A 23,131-nucleotide genomic window follows, 5' to 3' on the forward strand; every position below is an offset into this window, starting at 1 on the left:
CGGGCTCGGGCTCGGGAGCCCGGCCGCCCGCTCCTCTCCCGCCCGGGAGAAAGTTCCGGGCCGCCGAGTGCCGTAGCCTTTTCCCTGCTCCTTCGGCCCAGTGGTTAAGAGAGGAGGGGTCCCCGCGGGCCCGGAGAGAAAGGGGTGAGTGTGTGTTTGCTGCCGGGGGACACCCCCGCCCGGACTACAAGAAGGGAGACCGAGAGAGGGAGAGGTGTGTGTGTGTGTGTGTGTGTGTGTGTGTGTGTGTGTGTCCCAAATTCCAACAGAATGAGAAACAAAGAAGGGATTGCAGTGTCACCGTCGCTGAAGGGGCTGAGGCGAAGCTGCACAGTGCGCGCCGCTGGGTCCTGGCAGGGTCATCGGCGTTTGCAGCCTGTTTCACGTGTGCTGTTTCCACTCCCTCTGCTTCAGCCAACTAATCAGGATGGGGACACAGCTGCGAGCACTGTCGCTGACCCTGGCACCGCGTCGGTCCCGGGCCATGTGTCACTTCCGGGCCTCAGGAGGAAGTGGTTGGTTGACTGGGCAACCACCTGGCGTCCCTTCCCTGCCGGGTCCGTGGGTCACCAAGTTGAAGCGAGGTGGTGCAAACCATCTTTTGTGGTCAGATCCAAAAAACTAGCTCAGAGAATCATCGTATCTTATGGAGAGGGTCGTTTATCATCCGTCGTTAATGGATCTTTCGCCTGCTAATGGGAGGGGAGACGTGTAAATAGGGAGACGTTTTGCGTTTAAAAATCCTCGGTCAAGGAACGGAACTTGGACACAACGTGGAAGTAACCATACAGACTTTAGATACTTCATGGACAGTCTGTTTTTCGAGACACGTCACTAATCCTGTGATTAAGTCTCTAAGGAGTCCACCACATCTGAGGTGACATTTTTAGCCCAGTAGTATGTTAGAACATTTAAGTATTTCTGTGTTGAGTCTATACATTTTATTTCAGTTTTCTGAATCCCCGTGATTGATAGGACTGATCCCTGCTGGGAAAAGAGAATACTGATCACTTACTATTCGTCAGTTGCTGCACCGGTCCAGAACTTAGGAAGTAAAAACTCGTTTTCCAGAAAAATTAAAGTTTACAGACTATAGTTATTTGTCCAGTAAAGTAGAATAGTTGATTCTAGAGCCTGTTGCTTTAGATGTATATCCTCATTTTCAAACTATTTAAACTTAAAAAAAAGAAGTCCAGTATGTTTTCTAGATATGGAGTGTGTACATAAATGGTAACTTTAAAATGACACATAGGTGCTTAAAAATTGTATGTTGAACATTTTAGTTTTTCACATAACACTGAAGTTTGCAAAGTGCGCAGATTTTTATATCTTCTTAAAGGCACATGTTTGCTTTCACAAAAGTTAAGCTGTTTGGGGAGGGACACTATCATTTGTTGACTGGGAAATCTACCATCTGATTGTCATAAGTAGCTCTGAACGTGTAAATAATATAGTAGGCCTTATAAGATAGAGATATTGTAAATATCGTAAGTACTTTTAAAATTGTGATTGAAGATTAGTATAAAAACAGTGATTTAGTTTTTGCTCTATGCACATGATTACTAAGCTCTTCACTTTCACAATTTTAGATTTATTAGCTTTGTATCTTATGTTCTTGGTTCAGATTTTACTTGTTTTTACTTCATTCATTCTTGAGTATTTGGGGGCTTTGGATCTAATACTTAATCTAATAGCAGTATTTAGTAGTATAAATATTGCTACATAGGCAGTCAAAGAAATTCTCTCCTGTTTGAGGCACTTTCAGAAACTATTAAAGAACCTATGAGACAGATAAATAAGTCAACAGTTTCTTTTTTTTTTGAACAATAAGCACCTTTATTACAGAGCGAAGATAGGAAGGTTTATTTGCCTTTTTGGGCTTTGATTTTCCTCTAGTAGAACTAAGTCAACAATTTCACAGTTGAATAATTCATTATGGAATTATGCTTACCTTAATTTTTGTTCCAGTATTCTTGCTTATGATTTCTTAGGTAAAAAAAATTACTATCAAAGGTAAGAAATTATTATCAAATAATTTAGCTGTTGAATTAAAATTTAATACTTAATTTTAAATGTCTTTCATACAACAAATAAAAAGTGCTTAAACTGGGGTGGCAACCACACAGCTCTGACAGCTTCCCTAGTCTGGGGTTCTTAGTCCTTGAGTTTAATTTTCTTCACATGTAGAAATGATGGGTTTGAGAATATTTTTACTCGATAGAAGGAGCTGAATAAATGTTCATTTCTTTTTTTAAGCACATAATTAAAATGTCTTTAAAATGTGAATTTTAAAAATCTCATGTATCAGTGTGCTAGTGTGATACATTATGTAATATTAGTTTCTAACTCATTATTAGATACAGGATATTTGAGATGAGGTTTACCTCTTTTTATCCTCATTTTTTTTTTTTTCTTGTGACAGAGTGGAAAATAATCTAATTTCCTTATTTTCCCTGTAAGAAAATTAGTTTCCTAAGAAATCCACTTAGATGCTTCTTTGAGCAGATGGGTTATAGATAAGAACTTTGTTCAAAATACACAGGTGTGAGTACCCTCAGCTGTATGGTAATACTTTGTCATGATCCCAGGTTGAACAGTTGTCCACCAAGTGTGAGTACATGTAGTTTCCAGGGAGGAGCTAATTCAGAAGAGTCGTGTTAAATATTTGCCCAGTGTATATCTTTTACTTGTCTAACATTTCTTTTCTGGTTAATATTGCAATACATAACAATGTTATGTCATATGGTGAGATAGGTTAATTTTCATTTCTCTACCTTTAATAAGACAGATCTCTTTCAGATAGCATTAGGCCTTGTAAGTATAAGAAATAGAACAGTTTTCAATAAAGCAGATCTTAAGTTTTTGCTGACATCTGAAGCTGTATTTTTGGTTTTCGCATGCTTTCTAGTAAGTCAGGCATTTTTATTTGATTTATAAAAGTGTCCCACGTGCAATAAAACTAAATCAGCAGTTTAAAAAGCTTAGATCAACTGCTGAGTTATCTACAAAGGCAGAGTGATCCAATGCTGACTTTACTATAATTTTATTAGTGGCTTTGTCAATTCATGTCAGAACAAAAACCTATTCTGGAAATAGTTTGATTTTCCAGATTTTTCCATGTGGTGCTAAAATAAAAGAGCTATTAAAACTAAGATAGTGGGAAGTTAGGAGTTGCTTATGTTTGCTTCGTTTAAGATTGTCCAGGTGTATGATGTGAAAGTGAAGGTATAGTGTCTCTCAGGGGTCATTAGAAGTCACTGAATTGTAAATTCTATAAACACAGTTGAGCAGTAGTCTGTAACCTAGTCTCAGAACCCCTTTAAGTTTTACAACTAAAACCCAGCATGTAAATTTTACACAGAGGGTTGTTTGAGGGTCAAATGAAGTGTAGGTAATATGGCACTAAGTAGACTTTCAAGTGGCATACAGTGTTCCTGCCCATGTGAAATACTTTTGATAATAATTGTTTACAGATCTCTTATTCCTTTTAAATATAGATAAATGAGTATTAGAATTTTGTGTTCTTTCTTTTTATTGGTGAATTTCTAAATATACTTTCCTATTGAGTAATATGGTTGGTATATGGGAGATAATGTTTCTAATATATACATACATACTGTAGAGTGTGGTTTCCTGGTTTGAGTCCCAACCACCAATTTTGTGAAAAATAACTAACTTGAAAATGATGTATGTGCTAACACACGATAATGTCTCCACTGTTTCTTTTTTAGAAACATTAAAGGAAATTGATGATGTCTATGAAAAATATAAGAAAGAAGATGATTCAAACCAGAAAAAACGCCTACAGCAGCATCTCCAGAGAGCATTAATCAATAGTCAAGAATTGGGAGATGAAAAAATTCAGATCGTCACACAAATGCTCGAATTGGTGGAAAATCGGGCAAGACAAATGGAATTACATTCACAATGTTTCCAAGATCCTGCTGAAAGTGAACGAGCTTCAGACAAAGCAAAGTTGGATTCCAGCCAACCGGAAAGATCTTCAAGAAGACCCCGTAGACAGCGAACCAGTGAAAGCCGTGATTTATGTCACATGACAAATGGGATTGAAGACTGTGATGATCAGCCACCTAAAGAAAAGAAATCCAAGTCAGCCAAGAAAAAGAAACGCTCTAAGGCCAAACAAGAAAGGGAAGCTTCACCTGTTGAGTTTGCAATAGATCCCAATGAACCTACATACTGCTTATGTAACCAAGTGTCTTATGGGGAAATGATAGGATGTGACAATGAACAGTGTCCAATTGAATGGTTTCACTTTTCATGTGTTTCACTTACCTATAAACCAAAGGGGAAGTGGTATTGCCCAAAGTGCAGGGGAGATAATGAGAAAACAATGGACAAAAGTACTGAAAAGACAAAAAAGGATAGAAGATCGAGGTAGTAAAGGCCATCCACGTTTTAAAGGGTTATTTGTCTTTTATATTATTCGTTTACTTTCAGAAAATGTTTTAGGGTAAATGCATAAGACTATGCAATAATTTTTAATCATTAGTATTAATGGTGTATTAAAAGTTGTTGTACTTTGTCTGTGACCTTAATTTTCTGCACTGAATTACCAAATATTTTAAACCAGGTAGTCTTCAGATCACCTGATGAAAGGAGCAGGGAATGGGGAAAGGGTGGTGTCAACATTATGAAAACGTTGCAAAACATGCCTATTTCATTTTCACTTAAAACTGCAATGCTATATTTTGAGTAAACACATAAGCTGGCTAGCAGTTCTGTGTGCTTAAAAAATTAGATATAGTTGGAATTTCTCTGTAAGCATCAAATTATCTTGATTAATTTAAAATCTGAACACTATACTATTCAGAGTTTCTTTTTCTCTAGCCCCATTTATACAATACACTTACTCATCTCTAGTTCTCCAGGAATTTAAGAAACTAGAGACAAGAAGAATTTGGGATTCCATGTGGAATAATGTGCTCTTTATTAGAGTATTTGCTGCTGTATTTTCCTTAGTAGCATTTTGATACACTGTCAGTAGCTCATTTGTAAATGCCTTGCTGCTTCTTCATAGATACATTTAATCCAGTGCTTAATAAAGGAGCTGTTTTGTGTTTTGCTTTGTTTTACTTGAAACAGTTAAGAGTAGTTAAGGTATTAAGGATGCCACCATTGGCTTATTTTGGCAAAATTTGGGTTACGTAGTATCAAACCTCAAGGTTGAGCAATTAAAAAATGCATTTTGATAAGTAATATTTTCCATGTGATCTACTGCTGGGATGCTCAGCCACAGGTCTGTTGTGGGAAAAGGGAACATACCAGTCTTTAAGTTTTGCCTTTATGTCAAACAGTTGTTTTAAATAATTTTGCTAATGAATATAGTTTATTTCTGTTCCAATCAGTGATTATACATTATTTTAAATAATAGTGTATTTACCTTCTTAACTTTCTGGTATTGGTGCTGTTTAATGTTTTCACATTTAATGAACTAATTTCATTATATCAATGCAATTAATAATGTATTTGTAAATAGAATTTTCCAAGATTAGAATATTTTAAGGGTGAGACCCTTGATGGATGTATGTCCATGTGTTTGGAGAAATTTTTGGTTTTGGAGCACAGATTGACTAGTCCTTTAAATCCATGTGTAACATACTTTATATTCCTTATTTCTTCCTAATCTGATGATCTTGATTCTTTTTGATTAACATGTGAAAAATGCTATCTATTTGTTTGGAGGAAAACTTTTTTTTTTTTTCTTTTCTAATTCTCCTGTGTGACTCTTAGACATAACATTTCACTTCATCTTGGTGTCAAGTCATTCATCTGTAAAATGAATTGTTTGAAATATTCTTCTAAGTTCTTATGAAATCTATAGTATTTGCACTGTGGTGAGGATTTTTATAACAAAAGTACTTGTTTTTCTCTTTAATTTTATACTTCATTCTGAGATATGAAGACAGTTTCAAAGTGAGCTTAGAGATGGGTAAATATATATTTGAATAGTTTCTTCCCTGAGGATATTTTGATTGACTCACTTCATGAATGAGAAATGTTAGCATGATAAATAATTTATTTTAACTTAGTTATTAAAATGTCCTCTTTTCTCTTGACAAATAGAATTTTATTTAGCAGTTACAGCCATGTAATCAGAATAGAGCTATTTATACCTAACCCCATTAAAAGTACCAATATGTGCAAGTCCTCAAAAGCCTTCAGATGTGAAATATATAGAAGTCACCATTTTTCCATACATCAGTTTGCCTCATCTAGGAGGAAAAAAATAAACTTTCTGATATAACCTGCCCAAATTTGGCTAGAAAACAAGCTTGGAGAATTATGTTATCTTTAAGACCTAGTTTTTGAAATAATTGGTATAAATTTCTTTTTGTTTTCTTTTTTTTGGGAGAGGTTTTTGCTATAGGGCGCATGCGCTTGCCAGACAGGCAGAGAGAGACAAGAGAGACAGAGACAGAAAGCAAGAAATCACCCCCCAGGGGGGATGGCCACACTGCAATCCCTTCTCCTCCTTTCTCTTTTCAGGATCTTGGACATGCACACACATGCCCCCAGCGTGAGTTTAAGCCACTGGGTCCAGGACTTGAACCGCAGTCGACTATGTGGGAGTCCAGCAACATAGCCATTACGCTAACTGCTGGTCCCCCTCTTTTTGTTTTCTATGTCGCTAGGAAAAAGTCTTAAAATAGTATATGTTATGATTGAGATTTTGTGTTAGATATTTTTGTATTCCATATGAGGGGATCTCAGGAAGTTGGGGAAATAGTGTGGTTAAGGGAATTGGATCCCATGTGACTGCCACTAGACTTCCAGCCCTGGAGACTTAAAAAATCATGCCAGGCACATGTACATGCATGGACAGAATCCTGAGGGGGCGGAAAATGGAGGAGAATGGATTGTGGGATGACCACGCCCCTTGGGGGGTGCTTTCTCCCACTTGCCCTCTCTTCATGACTTTCTGATGAGTGCATGTGCCCTCTGGCAATTCAAACAAACATTTTAATGCAAAAATTTTTTTAAATCCATACATCATTTCTTGCATTTTTAAATTTTATTTATGATAGTGCACAGCCCTTGAGACACACACACAAACACACACGTACCCTTGGGGCGTGGTGGTGCCTGCCCTATGACAAACACACACGTACCCTTGACAGGGTCTCCTCATGCTTCAGTTCCTTTGTTCCAGCCTTCCAGCTAGTCAGAATCTTGGGAATATACTCACAAGGCTGGCATGTTAAGCTGACCTGGGGACTTGTGGCTGGCCAAAGCTTCTAGCATTGCAGTTCTATTTGCTACTGACTGCACCACCAGGCTAGGCCTTTTAGTTTAGTTTAGTTTATTATTTTATTTATTTCATGAGAGAGAAACAGGAACCCCACCAGGATCATGCTGTGATCCCCTCAATCTCAGCCAGCAAGGATCATGAGCAAATGCCTAAGAGCCTGGCATGCTCAGAGGGGTTCTGTGTGTGAACCTAAGACCTCTTCCATGTGGATCCAGCTGTGCTTTCACCACACCACTGCCTGGCTCATAGTTTTTAATAATATTTATAATATTTTCCATGAACTTTTTGAAGACCCCACTTCACACTATCTTGTATCGTGGTTACCAAGTCATTCTATATGCCAGAGATTTCCAGCCATCTCACATTGGGATTACTTTGATAGTTTGAAAAAAAAAAGAAAAAAAAAAAAAAAAAGAAATACAGATTCTTACGTGCTATCGCCAGCAATTGTGATCTAATTCATATGGAATGTGACTTAAGCATTAGAATTTTTTCAAAGATCTTCATTCTGATGTATAGAAAATTTGTGAAACTGCTACCACATTTTGTAAATGTCAATTTGTTGAAAACATGGTAGATTCTCTACATCTAGGTTTGTGCAACATTGAAGCATATACAGTTATCCCTTGTCAGGGAATTGGTTTCAGCACCCCTTACCCTCTTGGATTCCAAAATCTGAGAATATTCAAAGCCCTTATATAAAACAACATAGTCTTTGTGTATAACCTATACACATCTTCCTGTGTAAGTTGTCTTACAGTCCTGATAACTGTGCCTACACATCACTGCATCTCTGCGATTCGTGTGGTACTCAGTGTGCAGCAAATCCAATTGCTTTTTGCATCTCTGGAAACTTTTTTCCTGAATATTTTTAATCTGTGGTTGGTTGAATTCAAGGTTGTGAAACGCAGCAGGTACCGTGGGCTGACTATGGGAGTTCATTCCTTGCCTTCAGTAGTTCCATGGCCAGTACTTGAATGCTCAGGACTTGACTGCTTCTTGCTTGCCAGGCGCTGTTCTAAGCAGTTGTGATGTAAAAAGAAAAACTGTCTGCTCACATTCTAGTGGATGAGTCAGATGTATATGGCAGGAAACTTGGAATGAGAAAAGGAAAATAAAGCAGAATAAAGGGAAAGAAGGTGACGGAAAGGATGGTTAATCTTTTAATTATGGTAATTAAAGCTCTCTGAAGTAACCTTAGAGCTGAGAACAGAAGTAAGGAAGTGAGGCAGGTAAAGATTTGGTGGAGGGAAAAGTAGAACATGCTTGTCAGGTTGAAATGGTATTAGAGTATATGTTACAGAGATTCAGAAAGGTAGGTTTTTGGAAGCTACGATAGGAAAGTTGGGGGCTTTAAGGGTTTTGATCTGTGGTCTAACTTAAAGTTTTTTATTTTTAAATTTTTATGTCTGTCAGAGGGATGTGCATTTGCCAGGGAGAGGAAGAAAGGACCCTCCACCTCCCCCCTACTGGGGCATGGTCACACCTCAGCTCTTCTCCATTTCTCCATCCTGTCCACATGTGCTTAGTGTGTTTTTTAAGCCACCAGGGCTGGGATTTGAACCACAACCATGTACAAGAAAGTTGTGGATCTGGCTCCCTTAACCAGTAGGCCACTAGACTGGCCCTGATTTGTATTTTTTTTAAACGATCACTCTGGATACTGAGTGCCGAATTTATTGTAGGGAACCTAGGTGACGATAGGGAGATTTGGGAGACTTAGAAGTCTGCACCAAAAATGTTCATGGCCTAGACTATGGTGGCAGCAGCAGAAGTGGCATCTACGGTTGGACTCTGTCTCTGTTTTAAAGGTAAAGCCAATAGGACTTGGGCCCAAGGATCGGACGCTAAGGAGATAACAAGGGTGACTATTAAGGTTTTGGCCTGAGAGGAAAATCAAATTTTGGTTTTGCATTTAGGTTTGAGATGCCTGAGGTCTCTTGTAGAATTGAGCCTGGAATCCTGCATATGGCAGGTTGGGAAAGGAGACAGGAGAAAACATCTGGAGGGTCATTTCATGAATGGAGTTTGAAGTCATGACTGAAACTTCTCAGACAATTAGATCAGTGCTTCTGGAATTTCACATGCACATGAGTCACTCCATTTTGTTAAAATGCCGGGCTGGGTTCATTAGGTCTGTTGCAGGGCCTGAGAGTCTGTATTTCTATCAAGTTTCTCAGTGATGAGGATCTTGCTGGTTCAAGGACTCACTTTTTTGGGTAACAACCAAGTAGATTCAAAGGCAGTTCACTCTGATATCCAGTTTTTTTTGAGAGAGACATTCTTGCTATAGGTTGCGTGTACTCGCCAGAGACAGAGACAGAAAGCAAGGAGTAAGCCCCCAGGGGGAATAGCCACACTGTAATCCCTTCTCAGGATTTTGGGCATGCACACACATGCACCCAGCATGAGTTTTTAAGCTGTCAGGTTCGGGACTCAAACTACTACGTGGGAGTCTTACCTGCTGGTCCCGGTATCCAGCTTTTAAAAGGGGGGAGAACTAGCAAAGATGCCATCTGAGAGCTCTCAGATAAAAATGAGGAGAAAGTTTCAAGAAGTTCCTTTCTGGGGAACCAGCAGTTAGCGTAATGGCTATGTCGCTGGACTCCCACATAGTCGACCGCGGTTCGTGTCCCGGACCCGGTGGCTTAAAACTCACGCCGGGCGCGTGTGCGTGCGTGCCCAAGATCCCGAGAGGAGAATGGAGGAGAAGGGATTGCGGCGTGACCATCCCCCCTGGGGGGTGATTTCTCGCTTTCTGTCTCTATGTCTCTCTGTCTGTCTGGTGAGCGCATGCGCCCTACAGTGAAAATCTCTCCAAAAAAAAAAAAGAAGTTCCTTGTTCCTTTCTGTTCAAGTAAGATGAGCCCAAAAATTGACCATTAGATTAGGGGTATTGTTGAGTTTAACAATCTGCACGTTTAGGGGATGGAAGTCTGGTTAGAAAGGATTGTGACCAGAAGGAAATAAAAGTAGGGACAGCTATAGACAACTCAGGCTTTGATATAAAAAGCAACAAATGAGTCGAAACCTAGGGGAGGGTGATTATTGCAGGAATGAAGCCTGAATACGCAGACATGAAGGAGTGGGATCTAGGCACAGGGACAGTTCATGTCAACAGGGAAGGCAGTGTTCAATACTTATTCCAATACTTCCTATGCTATTTATAAGGCACTGTTTTGGATACTGGCAATAAAGCAGTGACCAAAAATAAAATCTTTTCCCTCTGGGAGCTTAGATTTTGGAGTAAATGCAGGTGAATGCAGTTTGGTTGCTAAATTTAGTAGTGGGGGAAATGAGATTGTACTCTTCTGATAGCGCCCACTTTTCCCAGTCAGGAGCTAAGAGGGCAGAAGGGATGATGGAAGTGCTTAGAAGTTAAGAGATGTGTGCCCAATGTCACTTAGGAGAGCGGGACAAGCAACCAAGTAGACTCAAAAGATGGAGTTCACTCTGGTGTACAGTTATTTGTTTTTGTTTTTGAGAGAGATTTTTGCTATAGAGCGTATGCGTTTGCCAGAGACACACAGACAGAAAGCGATAAATCACCCCCCAGGGGGGAATGGCCACACCACAATCCCTTCTCCATTTTCCTCTTGGGATTTTGAATGAACTGGGATTGCTGGTAAGATCTCTGGGTAAACAAAAGGTTTGGGTCGTAATTCAAGTGAGCTGATTGAAGGCTCACTGTATTGTCTGGGTGCAGTTGTGAAAAAGGAGAAGCAAACTTTCAAGATCTATAGTAAGCTAAAAAAAATTCCATCTTCCAGTCTTTTTTATATACCCAGCAGGTGGCTTCCTCTGAGGACTCTGTCCCCCTCCTGAAATGGAGAGGAGCAAGCCTTCAAGAACAGTGTTGGTGTAAATAAGCCAGACAGTTGATTTATCTTCTACTCTATAAATCAAGTCCTTGTAGTTAGATGTCATGAAAAATATATTTTAAGTCGGACGTGGTGGTTAAGTTGGCTGGATCCCACATTGTCAACTGTGCTGTTCAAGTCCCAGACCAGCTGCTTGAAAAATATGCTGGGCATGTGTACGTGTGTACCCAGAAATCCCACGAGGGAATGGAAGAGAAGGGATTGTGTGACCACCTCTCCTGGGAATGCTTTCTCACTTCTGTCTCCAGCAAGTACATGCACCCTATAGCAAATTTTAAAAGTATGCATGCGTATTGAATTTATTATTTAATTTTACTGTAGGACATGTGTACTCGCCAGAGACAAAGAGGGAAAAAGAGAAATCACTCTCCTAGTGGGGATGGCTATGCCAAAATCTCTTCTTCATTCTCGGGATTTGAGGCATGTAGGCACGTGATTTTCAAGCTGCCAGGTCTGGCATCGGAACCATGCTATCAGCCATGTTGGATCTAGCCACCTTAACCTCCACATATACCATATCAGGTATATATAATATACGACTATATATATATATATATATATACTGATATATATTTTTTCTAGGTATATATTTTATATATTATATATATATATATCTACTGATATATACTATATATATATCTACTGATATATCCTCTATATAATATCTATTGATATATATAATATATATGTGTATATATATATTTTATATATATATAGTTGTTTCATATAGGGCACATGCCCTTGTCACAGTCCCTTCTCTTCCATTCTCCCCTCGGGATCTTGGGCACGCACGTACACGCACCTGGCATGAGTTTAAGCCACTGGTTCCTGGACTCGAACCGCGGTTGACTACATGGGAGTCCAGCGACATAGCCGTTACGCCAACTGCTGGTCCCGAGTTTTCTAAAATTCAGACATTGAAAGATCTAGTAGATTTTATATTTCTGTATACCTTTCTGATTTTATATTTTAAAATGTTATTTACTCAAAAGTTACTCAATACTTAAAATAATTTATTGCAGAAAAGTTTGTTGGGGTAGGCCCCATAGCCTAGTGGTTAAGGGAGCCAGATCCCACATGGCTGACTGGTTTGAATCTTGGCCTTGGCGGTGTGAAGAACACTCTGGGCATGTGTAACTATTGCCCCACTGGATGGTAATTTCTTCTCTTTCTGTCTATCTTGTGAGCACACATTATCTGTCAGTTAAACAAAAAATTTTAAAGTTTGTTTATTCTATGACAGAGCCAAACACAGGCACACCCAACGGAGTCCCCATGCCTTAATCTGCCCAGGCTCAGCCAGCCCAGGTCATAGGCATCTGTGTGTGCACCAGTGTGCTCAGAGAAATCCTGGGATGTGAACCCACAACCTTTCCCATCTGGATCCAGATGTGGTACCACTGTGTCACTATCTGCCCCTCAAACTCTTTTTTTGAGAGAGAAATTTATTTTAAAAAACATACCACTTTGGCAAATGGAAAATTTGTATCACTTTCTGTAAACAGATTACTTTAAAACAATGAAAACCAATCAGTGTTATTAAATTCTAGTCATGCAGTATTGCCTATGAAAACAGCCCAAAATCTACCCTTACTTTGTTAAAAGGTGTGATAGCAAAAAATAAGTCAGGGTAAAAGGCATCTAAACACCAAACTGAGTCTTTTTGCATGATAAACTCAAAAGGATGTAAAAAGAATTTTTTGAGGGAACCAGCAGTTAGTGTAATGGCTATGTCGCTGGACTCCCACGTACTCGACCGTGGATCGAGTCCCAGACCCGGTGGCTTAAAACTCACGCCAGGCGCGTGTGCATACCTGCCCAAGATCCCGAGAGGAGAATGGAAGAGAAGGGATTGCGGTGTGACCATCCCCCTTGGGGGGTGATTTCTCGCTTTCTGTCTCTATCTCTCTCTGTCTGTCTGGCGAGCACACGCGCCTTATGGCGAAAAACCTCTCCAAAAAAAAAAAAAGAATGTTTTTGATTACCATCATATTCTACTCTGGTTAAGGTGCTGGACACTCCCACATGGCCGACCATGGTTCAAGTCCCAGACCTGGCGGCTTGTTTTCTCACTTTCCCTCTCACTCTTTCTTTCTCTGTGTCTCTCTCTGGTCAAATTAAAATAAAATGAATAAATAAATAAAAATTAAAACAATTCTTTAAAAAATAAAGAGAACATTAGCATTTCTTAATTTAAAGGCATTTAGATGTTTGTTGTTTCTTAATAAAAGTCTGGTTAAAAACATGGTAGTCCCTTGACTCCCCTTCTCTGGAGTTGAGACAATTTGCCATAGCCAGCTTTGTCGTACCATAACCTTTGGGCACATTCCAGACCTGAAGAAAATCTTCAGACTTATCCCGATAACTTCCCCAGTTACCTGCTTACTAGTTGATTCTTAATTTAGTAGTCCCCATTGTAAATATAAAAATTACAATTTCCTCACAGATTTGATAAGATCATGTCCATGTCTGTCGTAAACACTAACAGGATGAGATTAACCTATTAGCACTAAAGTAGCTCTTACATTTGAATTGTACCCGATAAAAATTGTCCTGCACTCTTAAATTAACATGGCTTTAATTGTTTTGGCATATAGTAGAACATGTATATGTTTAATATGCTCCTATTTGACTCAGCACCATGTTATTACACAATATCTTTTCTTCTCCTTTTTTTTTTTTTTAGATGTTTGCCATCAGGCACATGTGCTTGTCTGAGAAAGACAGAAGGAAAATGAGAAATGATTCCCCAGGGGGATGGCTGTATCATGATCCCTTCTCCATTCTTCGGAGATTTGGGGCATGCTCACGCACATGCCCTGCATCTTTTCAGGCCACCAGGTCTTGGACACAACCACGCACTCAGCCATGTGGGATCCAGTGCCTTAACCGCCATGCCAGCTGCTGGCCCACACAGCGTTGTCTTTAAATCTTGTCCAATATGGAGGACCATTTGCCTCTGTACTTGCCTCCAACTGGTTTCTAAAATAAATTTGTCTGCTTTTAATGTTTCTCTTGCTTCTTTGCTTCTAAATCTGCCTAGTAACTTGCATCCCTCTTTTAGTTTGTTGTATGTGGAAAAAACATTTGGTCAAATTTGTGTCTTGCTTAAGAGGATCTGTCACTTGAGTTAAATGGATTTTGTTTTTTAAACATGGACTTTTTTCTTCCCTATTCTTGACTGTATTCAGATGAGCGTTTTGCTATGTATTTGCTTTGAACAGCAGGATCCAATTACTTTGTTTGGCCAGAAAACTTAACTTATTCATACAGTACACTAATCTTAGAAACTTCCCACATAGATTCACAAGTGTTAGCCAACTGGCTAGTTCTCTCTCCAGGTGTTCAGGTTTTAGAATAGCAATATGGAATTATACCCTCAGTAGGAAGTAATGGTATTTGGTTCTAACAGAAGAACTTGTGTTACCAGGGATGTAAAATGGTAGCACATAGCACTTGCAAGCCTTGAAGATGAACTTGTATTCTTTTTTTATTTTTTTGGTGGCTTTCTGAGACATAACATCTCTGATACCAGAAATTTTCTTCTATGATCTTTAGAATACACTTTGCTTTTTGATTACAAATATTTATTTTCTATCAATTAAAAAAAAAAGTAAATCCTTACAGATTAAGAAATGTAATTATAAAGCACTGTAGCAAAATAGAGACTAAATAGTTCTTTAATTTTGACAACTTTATAGAAGCTTTGGCTTCGAATTGATGGTGTTTGAGTATCATATAGGATCTTTTCTATATCTATGTTAGTTTAATGTTATTTCAGAATAATTCTGACCCTAAATAAGTTTAAGGTGAAATTTAAGGGAACTGATGATCCAGAACTTTTCTAATTATGCAGTGGAAGCTAAGGAAATGTTCTCCATGGCTAGTTCAGAGAAGGGAAAGGGACAGAGGTAGCTAACTCATTTTCTTTTTATTTATGTTTCTGCTGTACTAAAATTTATCCTAAATAATTAGATATCTTCTTTCAATAGTAGATTAAATGCCTAATTATCTGGAATTGAGGGACTAAAACATTTTTATATCACTGTTATGTCATTTGAACATCCCAAAACAAAACATTTCATCCTTTTAAGCTAACCAGTGAGTTTAGGATTTTAGTAAAGCACTTTTTAAATTTATTTTGCTAGAGAGCATATATGCTTGCCAGAGAGAGACAGACAGACAGAGAGGGAGAGGAGAAAGTACCCGCCCATGGAGAATGGTCACACCGCAATACCTTCTCCTCCATTATTCTCTCCTTTTGGGAGTTTTGGTCCTCATGTACCTGGACCTAGTGTGTTTCTCAAGCTGCCAGGTCTGGGATTCAAACCTCACGATCAGCCATGTGGAATCTGACTGGCTTAACCCGCAGGCCAAGGAGCTGACCCATAAGTCACCTTTGTAAGAAATACTTTATGTGTGAGGGACCAGCAGTTAGCGTAATGGCTATGTCACTGGACTCCCATGTAGTTGACCACAGTTCGAGTCCCAGACCCGGTGGCTTAAAACTCACGCCAGGCGCGTGTGCGTTCGTGCCCAAGATCCCGAGAGGTGAATGGAGGAGAAGGGATTGCGGCGGGGACATCCCCCTGGGGGGGTGATTTTTCGCTTTCTGTCTCTGTCTCTGTCTGTCTGGCGAGCACACGTGCCCTATAGCAAAAAAAAAAAGAAAAAAAAACTCAAAAAAAAAATCTATGAAAGAGTGGAGGAATGCCATCTGTATATAGAACTAAAACCTGAATCATATATGAGGCCCAAGACGTCTACAGAAAAGGGGCAGCTGATTACCCAAGTGTCCTACCTTCAGACAAGTCTCTGATGGGGTTCTAAATTGGCTCTTTCTACCACAGTTCAATGAAAGAGTAAGAAACCTGTCTTTTAGTTTGTTTCACTTCTTAGTTAGTTGAGATCTTCAGGAAGAGCAATAGCTCTGAAGGATATGATAATTAAGTTATTCCTGGAACGAGAAGAGTAAGTTAAAGTATTATTTGATTGGCTGTTGTCTATACATTGGGAAGTAACAATCTCTATAAATTTGTTCAGTAAAGCTACTTGGAGAATAGTTCAATGTTTATTCTGAGGAAAATGAGACATCAAGTCCAAGTGGGGATGGTGTCCAAACAGTTTTCCTTCTCTGTTCTCTTAATCATCTTCTCTTTTTACACACACACACACACACACACACACACAAAAGTGGAGTAGCAAAAGTTTCATCTTGCTACCATCTTACTGTGATGCAGTGCCTCAACTATTGGGGTGACAGAAACCCTAAAACAATGAAAACAGCCAGGGTTTTTTTGTAATTTTTTTTTTCTTTCTTTCTTTCTTTCTTTCTTTTTTTTTTTTTTTTTTTTTTTTTTTTTGCTTTAGGGTGCATACATACGCTCACCAGAGACAGAGAAAGTAAGAAATCATCCCCCAGGTGGATAGCCACACCACAGTCCCTCCTCTTCCACACCACAATCCCTTCTCTTCTAATCTCCTCTCGGATTTTGGGCATGCATGCACATGCACCAGTGTGGTTTTTACACCAGCAGGTGCAGGACTTGAACTGCACCATCGGCCATGTGCAATCCAATCGCCTTAAATCCTGTGCCACCTGCTGGCCTAATAATCAGGTTTTTACTCATATTGCTGCATTATAGTCTTCAACACCATGCTAAAGTGGAGAGGAACAAGTTTAGTTACGTCAAATTTTATGAACTTCTGGGGGACATTTGAAGTATGATATTGAGAAACCTCCTTTCCTCAAAGCATCATAAAACTTATCCCCAAATCTTTTTCATATTTAATGCCATTGTATTTTTAATAATTATAGATTTTATAATATTTTACTCAATTGTGAACTAATAATCGTAATTTTAACTCAACTCAGAAGAATTTTCTTTTTAGAGAGAGAGATTTTTACTCTAGTGTGCTCACCAGAGAGACAGAGACACAAAGCAAAAAAAAATCACCTCACAAAGGGGATGGCCACACTGCAATCCTCTCGCCTCCCTTCTCCTCTCAGGGTTTATACTTATTTTTGAAGCAAAGAAGTATAATGTAATCAAGTTACTCTTAAGGATAAAATATATCAATATGATACTGCTTTGTGTAGAAACGGGATAGAAATACAATTTTAAGGGAAAACCAAAAACTTTTATTTGTAGATTTTTTAAAATATATGGTATAGTATTTATGTTCCATTGACTATATTTCAGTGATATAAATTTTAATGATTAATTTTGTCTTAAAAAGACATATAGAGAAAATGCCAGAAATAATTAATTCTTTTTTTTTTTTTTTTGAGAGGTGTTTGCTATAGGGCACATGTGCTCTTCAGAAAAACAGAGAGAGACAGAAAGACAGAAAACAAGAAATCAACCCCCAGGGGGGATGGCCACATCCCAATCCCTTCTCCATTTTTCTCTTGGGATCTTGGGCATGCACACACGCGCGCCCGGCGTGAGTTCGAGCCACTGGGTCCAGGACTTGAACTGAGGCTGACTACATGGGAGTCCAGTGACATAGCCATTACGCTAATTGCTGGCCCCAGAAATAATATTCTTTGCAATCATGTAAGCTTATGATGCAACATTTAAAAGATCATGAGTGAGTACATAGCTTTAAAAAATAATTTTTTAGATGTGAAAGCAAAATCATTATAAATGATTGGTAGAAATCATCTGTTCAATATTCTGGCTGTGACACTCTCATCTTAAATGATCTAGCCCATCTTAGCCACCCACTTCCATGTGTAACCTTAGACTTTGCAGTCATGCACCAAAATCTTCAAGTCATACCAAAACATTCATTTTCGGTTGTGAGCATCCCACCCTCTGATCAGAACCTCCTATTGTTCTAGTTCACTAGTTGATTACTAGGGCCAACCTGTGGAGTCGTGCAGAGGAATTTTATTCCTGCGATTATTCCCTCTCTTTGAATTTCCATGTTTCCCTTCCTTTGGGCTTTTCTATTGGTATGTGCTGTGGTTTCAATATGATTTGTCCCCCAAAGGTGCATGTACTGGGAACTCAGTCAGTCCTTAATGTAATGGTGTTTGGATCTTGGGGATAGCATCCTCATGATTAGATTAATGCTGTCTCTTGGAAGGGAGTGAGCTCTCGCTCTCATGAGACTGGGCTAGTTCCCAGAGAGCAGGTGGTTACAAAAGATGGCTGCCAGCAGGTTGCTCTGTCTATTGGCATGCACTTTTAAAAATATATGGTATAGTATTTATGTTCCATTGACTATATTTCAGTGATATAAATTTTAATGATTAATTTTGTCTTAAAAAGACATATAGAGAAAATGCTAGAAATAATTAATTCTAGGTCGCTCTGTCTATTGGCATGCACTTGCTGACCTCTCCACTTCTTGCCACTGTGCTGTGGTGCACCGGACGTGAGCTAGATGCCAGCTCTACACCTTTGGACTCTCCAGCCACCAAAATCATGAACCACATGAAACTCTCTAAATTACTAAGTCCCAGGTATTTAACAACACATTAATAGACCAAAACAGCATGTTATTACAGTTCCAGGAGTCCCCCAACCCCTATTAACCAGTGTCCCATTTGTGTGTGTGTGTATGTGTTCACTTTTGTGCAGGAACTCAAACGTCTATTCTTGTCTCCAATTTCTTCCCTTCCATTCTTTCCAGCACTTCAATGAATCTACTTTCACATTATCAAGTGGAATTGTCAATTCTTTGCCGTTATCTTTTCCTGCTAGCATTTGACTTTTTTTTTTTAAATTGTGAATTTTATTTTTTGTTAGCTTTTGCCATAGGGCATGTGCACTCGCTAGAGACAACCAGAAAGAGAGAAAGAGAGGAAAAGTGGGAAATCACCCCCAGGGGGGTGGCCATGCTGCACTCCCTTCTCCTTCAGTCTTCTCTCAGGACTTCGGGCATGCACACGCATGCCCAGCATGATCTTCCAGCCAACAGATCCAGGACTCAAACTGTGCAGTCAGCCATGTGGAATCCAGCTCCTGTTATACATTGATGACTCCCAGATGTACATCAGAGACCTGCCTTCGCATCCAGACTTACATATTCTGCTACCTCCAACATTTCCCTCAGTGTATCTACTGGACATCTCAAACGTAACATGTTGGTTCTGGATTTTCATACTCCCTTCTTGCTATGAAACTTACTCTTCTTGTCTTCCTTTACCTGCTAAATGGCAGTTCCATCTTTTAGTTGCTCAGGTCAAAAATCTTCAAAAAAATCTTTTTTTTTTTTTTTCACATATATTCTGAAAACAATTTATTTGCAAGTTGTCGGTTTGACTTTCAAAATGATTCAGCAACCTACTGCCCCGTGGCTGCTTGCCGCATCTGGACCCCCGTTGCCTCTGCCAGGGCTATTTTAATAGCCCCCTTAATCAATCTTCCCGTTCCCAGCTTTGCTGCTTACGTTTATTGTTCTTGAAGCTGATAAAGAGATTCAGTCAAACCGTCTCCTCTGCTTCAAGTCCTCCAATGGCTTCCTATCTTCTAGCAAAATCCAAAGTCTTTCTCATGGCCTAAAAGAATCCACTTAATCTGGTTTCAGGCTCTGACTTCTCCTATACTCTTTTTTCTTTTTTTTTTTTCTCCTTTGATTCCAGCCACATGGACCACCTTGCTGTCCCCTGAGCACACCAAGTGCTCTTCAACCACAGCGCTTTGCACCACTCTTCCCTCCGGCTGCAATGCGCTCATCTCAGATCGCGTTTCTCTGTTCCCTCGATTCTGCCACCTCCCACAAATATCTATACTATGTCCTGTGTTCCTCTGACCCATCAAAACTCTTCCCTAACTCCACCTATGAAGCCTAACTAAAGGAAGATGATCTGAACTTAACCCCCTCAGTCCAGCAAAAGTGATATCAATCCAAACATATCGTCAATTTGTGTAAATTTGAGATAGTATGTAAAGACATAATCCAAATAGAAAAGAGCCCCAATGAAAAAGTGAGTGTATCTCTGCTCTCACTTTTCATTATGCTTCCTAGCATTTGATTACATGAATGTTTCCTCCTACTAAGACATAAACTCTGTGAGAACAGGAACTAAGTGTGTTCTGTTCATAGCTGTGTTTCCGGTGTCTGGAAATGGTGCTCACCCAATATGTCCTCAATAAATACTTGGTGAGTGAATGTCATTAAATTTTTGTTAATCTAGCCCAGTGTCTCTGGTCTTAAGTGTATCAACTCTAGATCTGTTTGCCTTTTTTTAAAAAGAAAATTAGGGACCAGTAGTTAGCATAATATCTATGTCGCTGAACTCCCATGTAGCAGACCATGGTTTGAGTCCTGGACCCGGTGGCTTAAACTCACACCAGGCACATGTGTGTGTGTGCCCAGGATCCCGAGAGGAGAATGGAGGAGAAGGGATTGGGTGTGGCCATCCCCCCTGAAGGGTGATATCTCGTTTTCTGTCTCTCTGTCTTTCTGGCAAGCGCACGCGTTCTATAGCAAAAGTTTTTGCTATAGGGCCTGGCCTGAGTAACCCGGTGGTTACTCATCTGGATAAAACAGGGGGAATGGCCACGCCACAATCCCTTCTCCTCCATTTTCCTCGGGATCTTGGGCATGCACGCACACGTGCCTGGCGTGAGTTTAAGCCACTGGGTCCAGGACTCAAACTGTGGTCAGCTACATGGGAGTCCAGTGACATAGCCATTACACCAACTGCTGGTCCCTAAAATAAATTTTTAAAAGAGAGATTTTGCTTTAGGGCTCGTGTGCTCGCTGGGGAGACAATGAGAAATCATTTCCCCAGGAGGGATGGCCATACCACAACTCCTTCTCCTCCATTCTTCTCTCAGGATCTTGGGCATACACACCTGGTGTTACTTTTGAGCCACTGGATCTGGGACTTGAAACGCAGTCGACTTCGTGAGAGTCCAATGACATAACCATTACACCATCTGCTGGTTCCTTTAAAAAATATTTGCTGTAGGGTGCATACACTTGCCTGAAAGAGACAGAGAGAAAGAGAGAGAGAGAGAAAGTGAGGAAACACTTTCTCCCTGGGGGAGGAGGGATGGCCCACTACAACCCCTTCCCCTCCATTTCTCCTTTCAGAATTTTGACCATACACAAACATGCAGGCCTCGGATTTGATCCACTCAGTTAGTCATGTGGGATCTAGCTGCCTGCACCACCACACCACAACGTAGCTGTCTCTGGTAAAGAGAAGAACCCAGTTGTCTTGAGTCTGACAGATTTCTAACACATATCCTTGTCTCAGAAAGGTACTTGAAATTGGCAGACAACCCCCTCCCTTTCAACATGGGGCAAGGACACTGGTCGGACATCTGGTGTCCCCCTAAGCTGGGACCCAGAAAACTCATTCAGTGTGATTCTGGATGGGTTGCCCAGATACTGGCTCTAAGCAGATCCAGAAACCAGGGACTCCTTTGCCATGGCGCTCGGGACAGAAAAAGGCCTGCGTTGAAGGAACTCTGTTTAATGAGGAAACCTGGCGGTTACTCAGCTGGAAAAAACAGATGGCCTAATCCCGGTGGGAGCTCACTGGAGACTCTCTGTAACACTTTTCTCTGAAGTCCCCCCACCCCCAGGCAGATAGATGAGTTTCTGCCTCAGTGACACGACCCACCTCCGAGGAGGGAGGGATAAGAAGGCACATTTCACAGAAGGCTCCTCATTTTTGCTTCCCTCTTAGCCTCTGTTCCAAATAAGCTACAAGCACTTGAGACTGGCTGGGACTCTGTGGACAGCAGTTTATCATCAGTAGAACAGAGCTAATTAGCGTATTGTGCTTACAGTATAATTCTTTCACTATGCTGTTCTCCCAAAATGTTTCCTGAAGAACTCATCAATGTAGTTTTATTATAGAATACAATGAAGTGGAGAGATGAGAATTCAAAGAAGCAACTTGACTTAACCAGAAAGAATAGGGGTCATGCTCTCAAGTTCTTTGTACACACTACTTTGGTTTAATAAGATTTTTTTTTTAAATTGCCATAGAGTGCATGCACTTGCCAGGAAAAAAGAAGAAAAAGGGAGAGAGAATGAGAGAGGGAGAGGGAGAAAACACCCCCTCCAATGAACGTGGTCACATCACAATGCCTTCCCCATTTCTATCCTCCTTTCAGGATTTGGGGCATGCTCACACACATGCTCAGCATGATTTTTTTTCTTTTTCTTTTTCTTTTTTCTTTTCTTTTCTTTTTAGAGAGAGAGATTTTTGCCATAGGGAGTGTGTACTCATCAGAGAGACAGAGACAGAAAGTGAGAAATCATCCCCCCACCGGGGGGATGGCCATGTCACAGTCCCTTCTCCTCCATTCTCCTTTTGGGATCTTGGGCACGCACATACATGTGTCCAGAGTGAGTTTTTAAGCCACCGGGTCCAGGACTCGAACCATGGTCAACTATGTGGGAGTCCAGCAACGTAACATTACACCACCTGCTGGTCCTGACCCAGTTTGTTTCTTCAGATGCTGGGGCAGAGACTTGAACCGTGGTAGGCTATGTGGGATCTGGCTTCCCTTAACCACTAGGACAAGGCAGTGACCCGGTTTTATCACATCTTCCCTTACGATGCTCCTAATATTTTAGCTTAACTAACATGATTTCAGTTAAAAACAAAATAAAATTGGCCATTCTAAGTCCCATGCACAATTTGTGATTTCTTCCTTTCAACCGTTTTTAACTGCAGGGCATTTTTTTGATGTGTGAACTGGAGTTGTCTCTGCTAGGGCTGCCTTGTGGAACATTCCTGGAAGAAAGTAGCACATTGGATTCCATGAAATAAACTGTCACCATGGAAAAGGGAGCAGAGAGAGGGCCTCCAGAGAAAAATGTCCTCACAGAGCTCATAACCTATCAGAGAAGGACGCACTCAAGCCTGTAGACAAGCGGTCAGCCACGCCCTTATCTTTCCATCACCCAAACTGTCAGACTCTCTGTGCCTCTAGCCACTCTCCCTGTCCTCCCTTTTGCTTGCACTTACTTTTTTTTTTTTTTCCCTTTTTTTTTT

At 40.1% G+C, this 23,131-nt stretch overlaps 1 protein-coding gene and 1 pseudogene across 1 annotated transcript; one reads left to right on the forward strand and one right to left on the reverse strand.

Moving 5' to 3' along the window:
• Positions 1-2: 2 nt before the first annotated feature.
• ING2 (inhibitor of growth family member 2) lies at positions 3-6,194 on the forward strand (the record flags this gene model as incomplete). Its single annotated transcript, XM_006160473.3, has 2 exons — positions 3-144; positions 3,732-6,194. Coding segments are annotated over 2 exons (813 nt in total), but the record flags the coding sequence as incomplete, so codon positions are not given.
• Positions 6,195-16,780: 10,586 nt separating this feature from the next.
• LOC102490974 (peptidyl-prolyl cis-trans isomerase FKBP3-like) overlaps positions 16,781-23,131 on the reverse strand; it is a 30,391-nt pseudogene continuing 24,040 nt past the window's right edge.

The sequence above is a fragment of the Tupaia chinensis genome, unplaced genomic scaffold (assembly GCF_000334495.1).
Source record: "Tupaia chinensis unplaced genomic scaffold, TupChi_1.0 Scaffold000685_1, whole genome shotgun sequence".
Classification (NCBI taxonomy): Eukaryota; Metazoa; Chordata; class Mammalia; order Scandentia; family Tupaiidae; genus Tupaia; species Tupaia belangeri.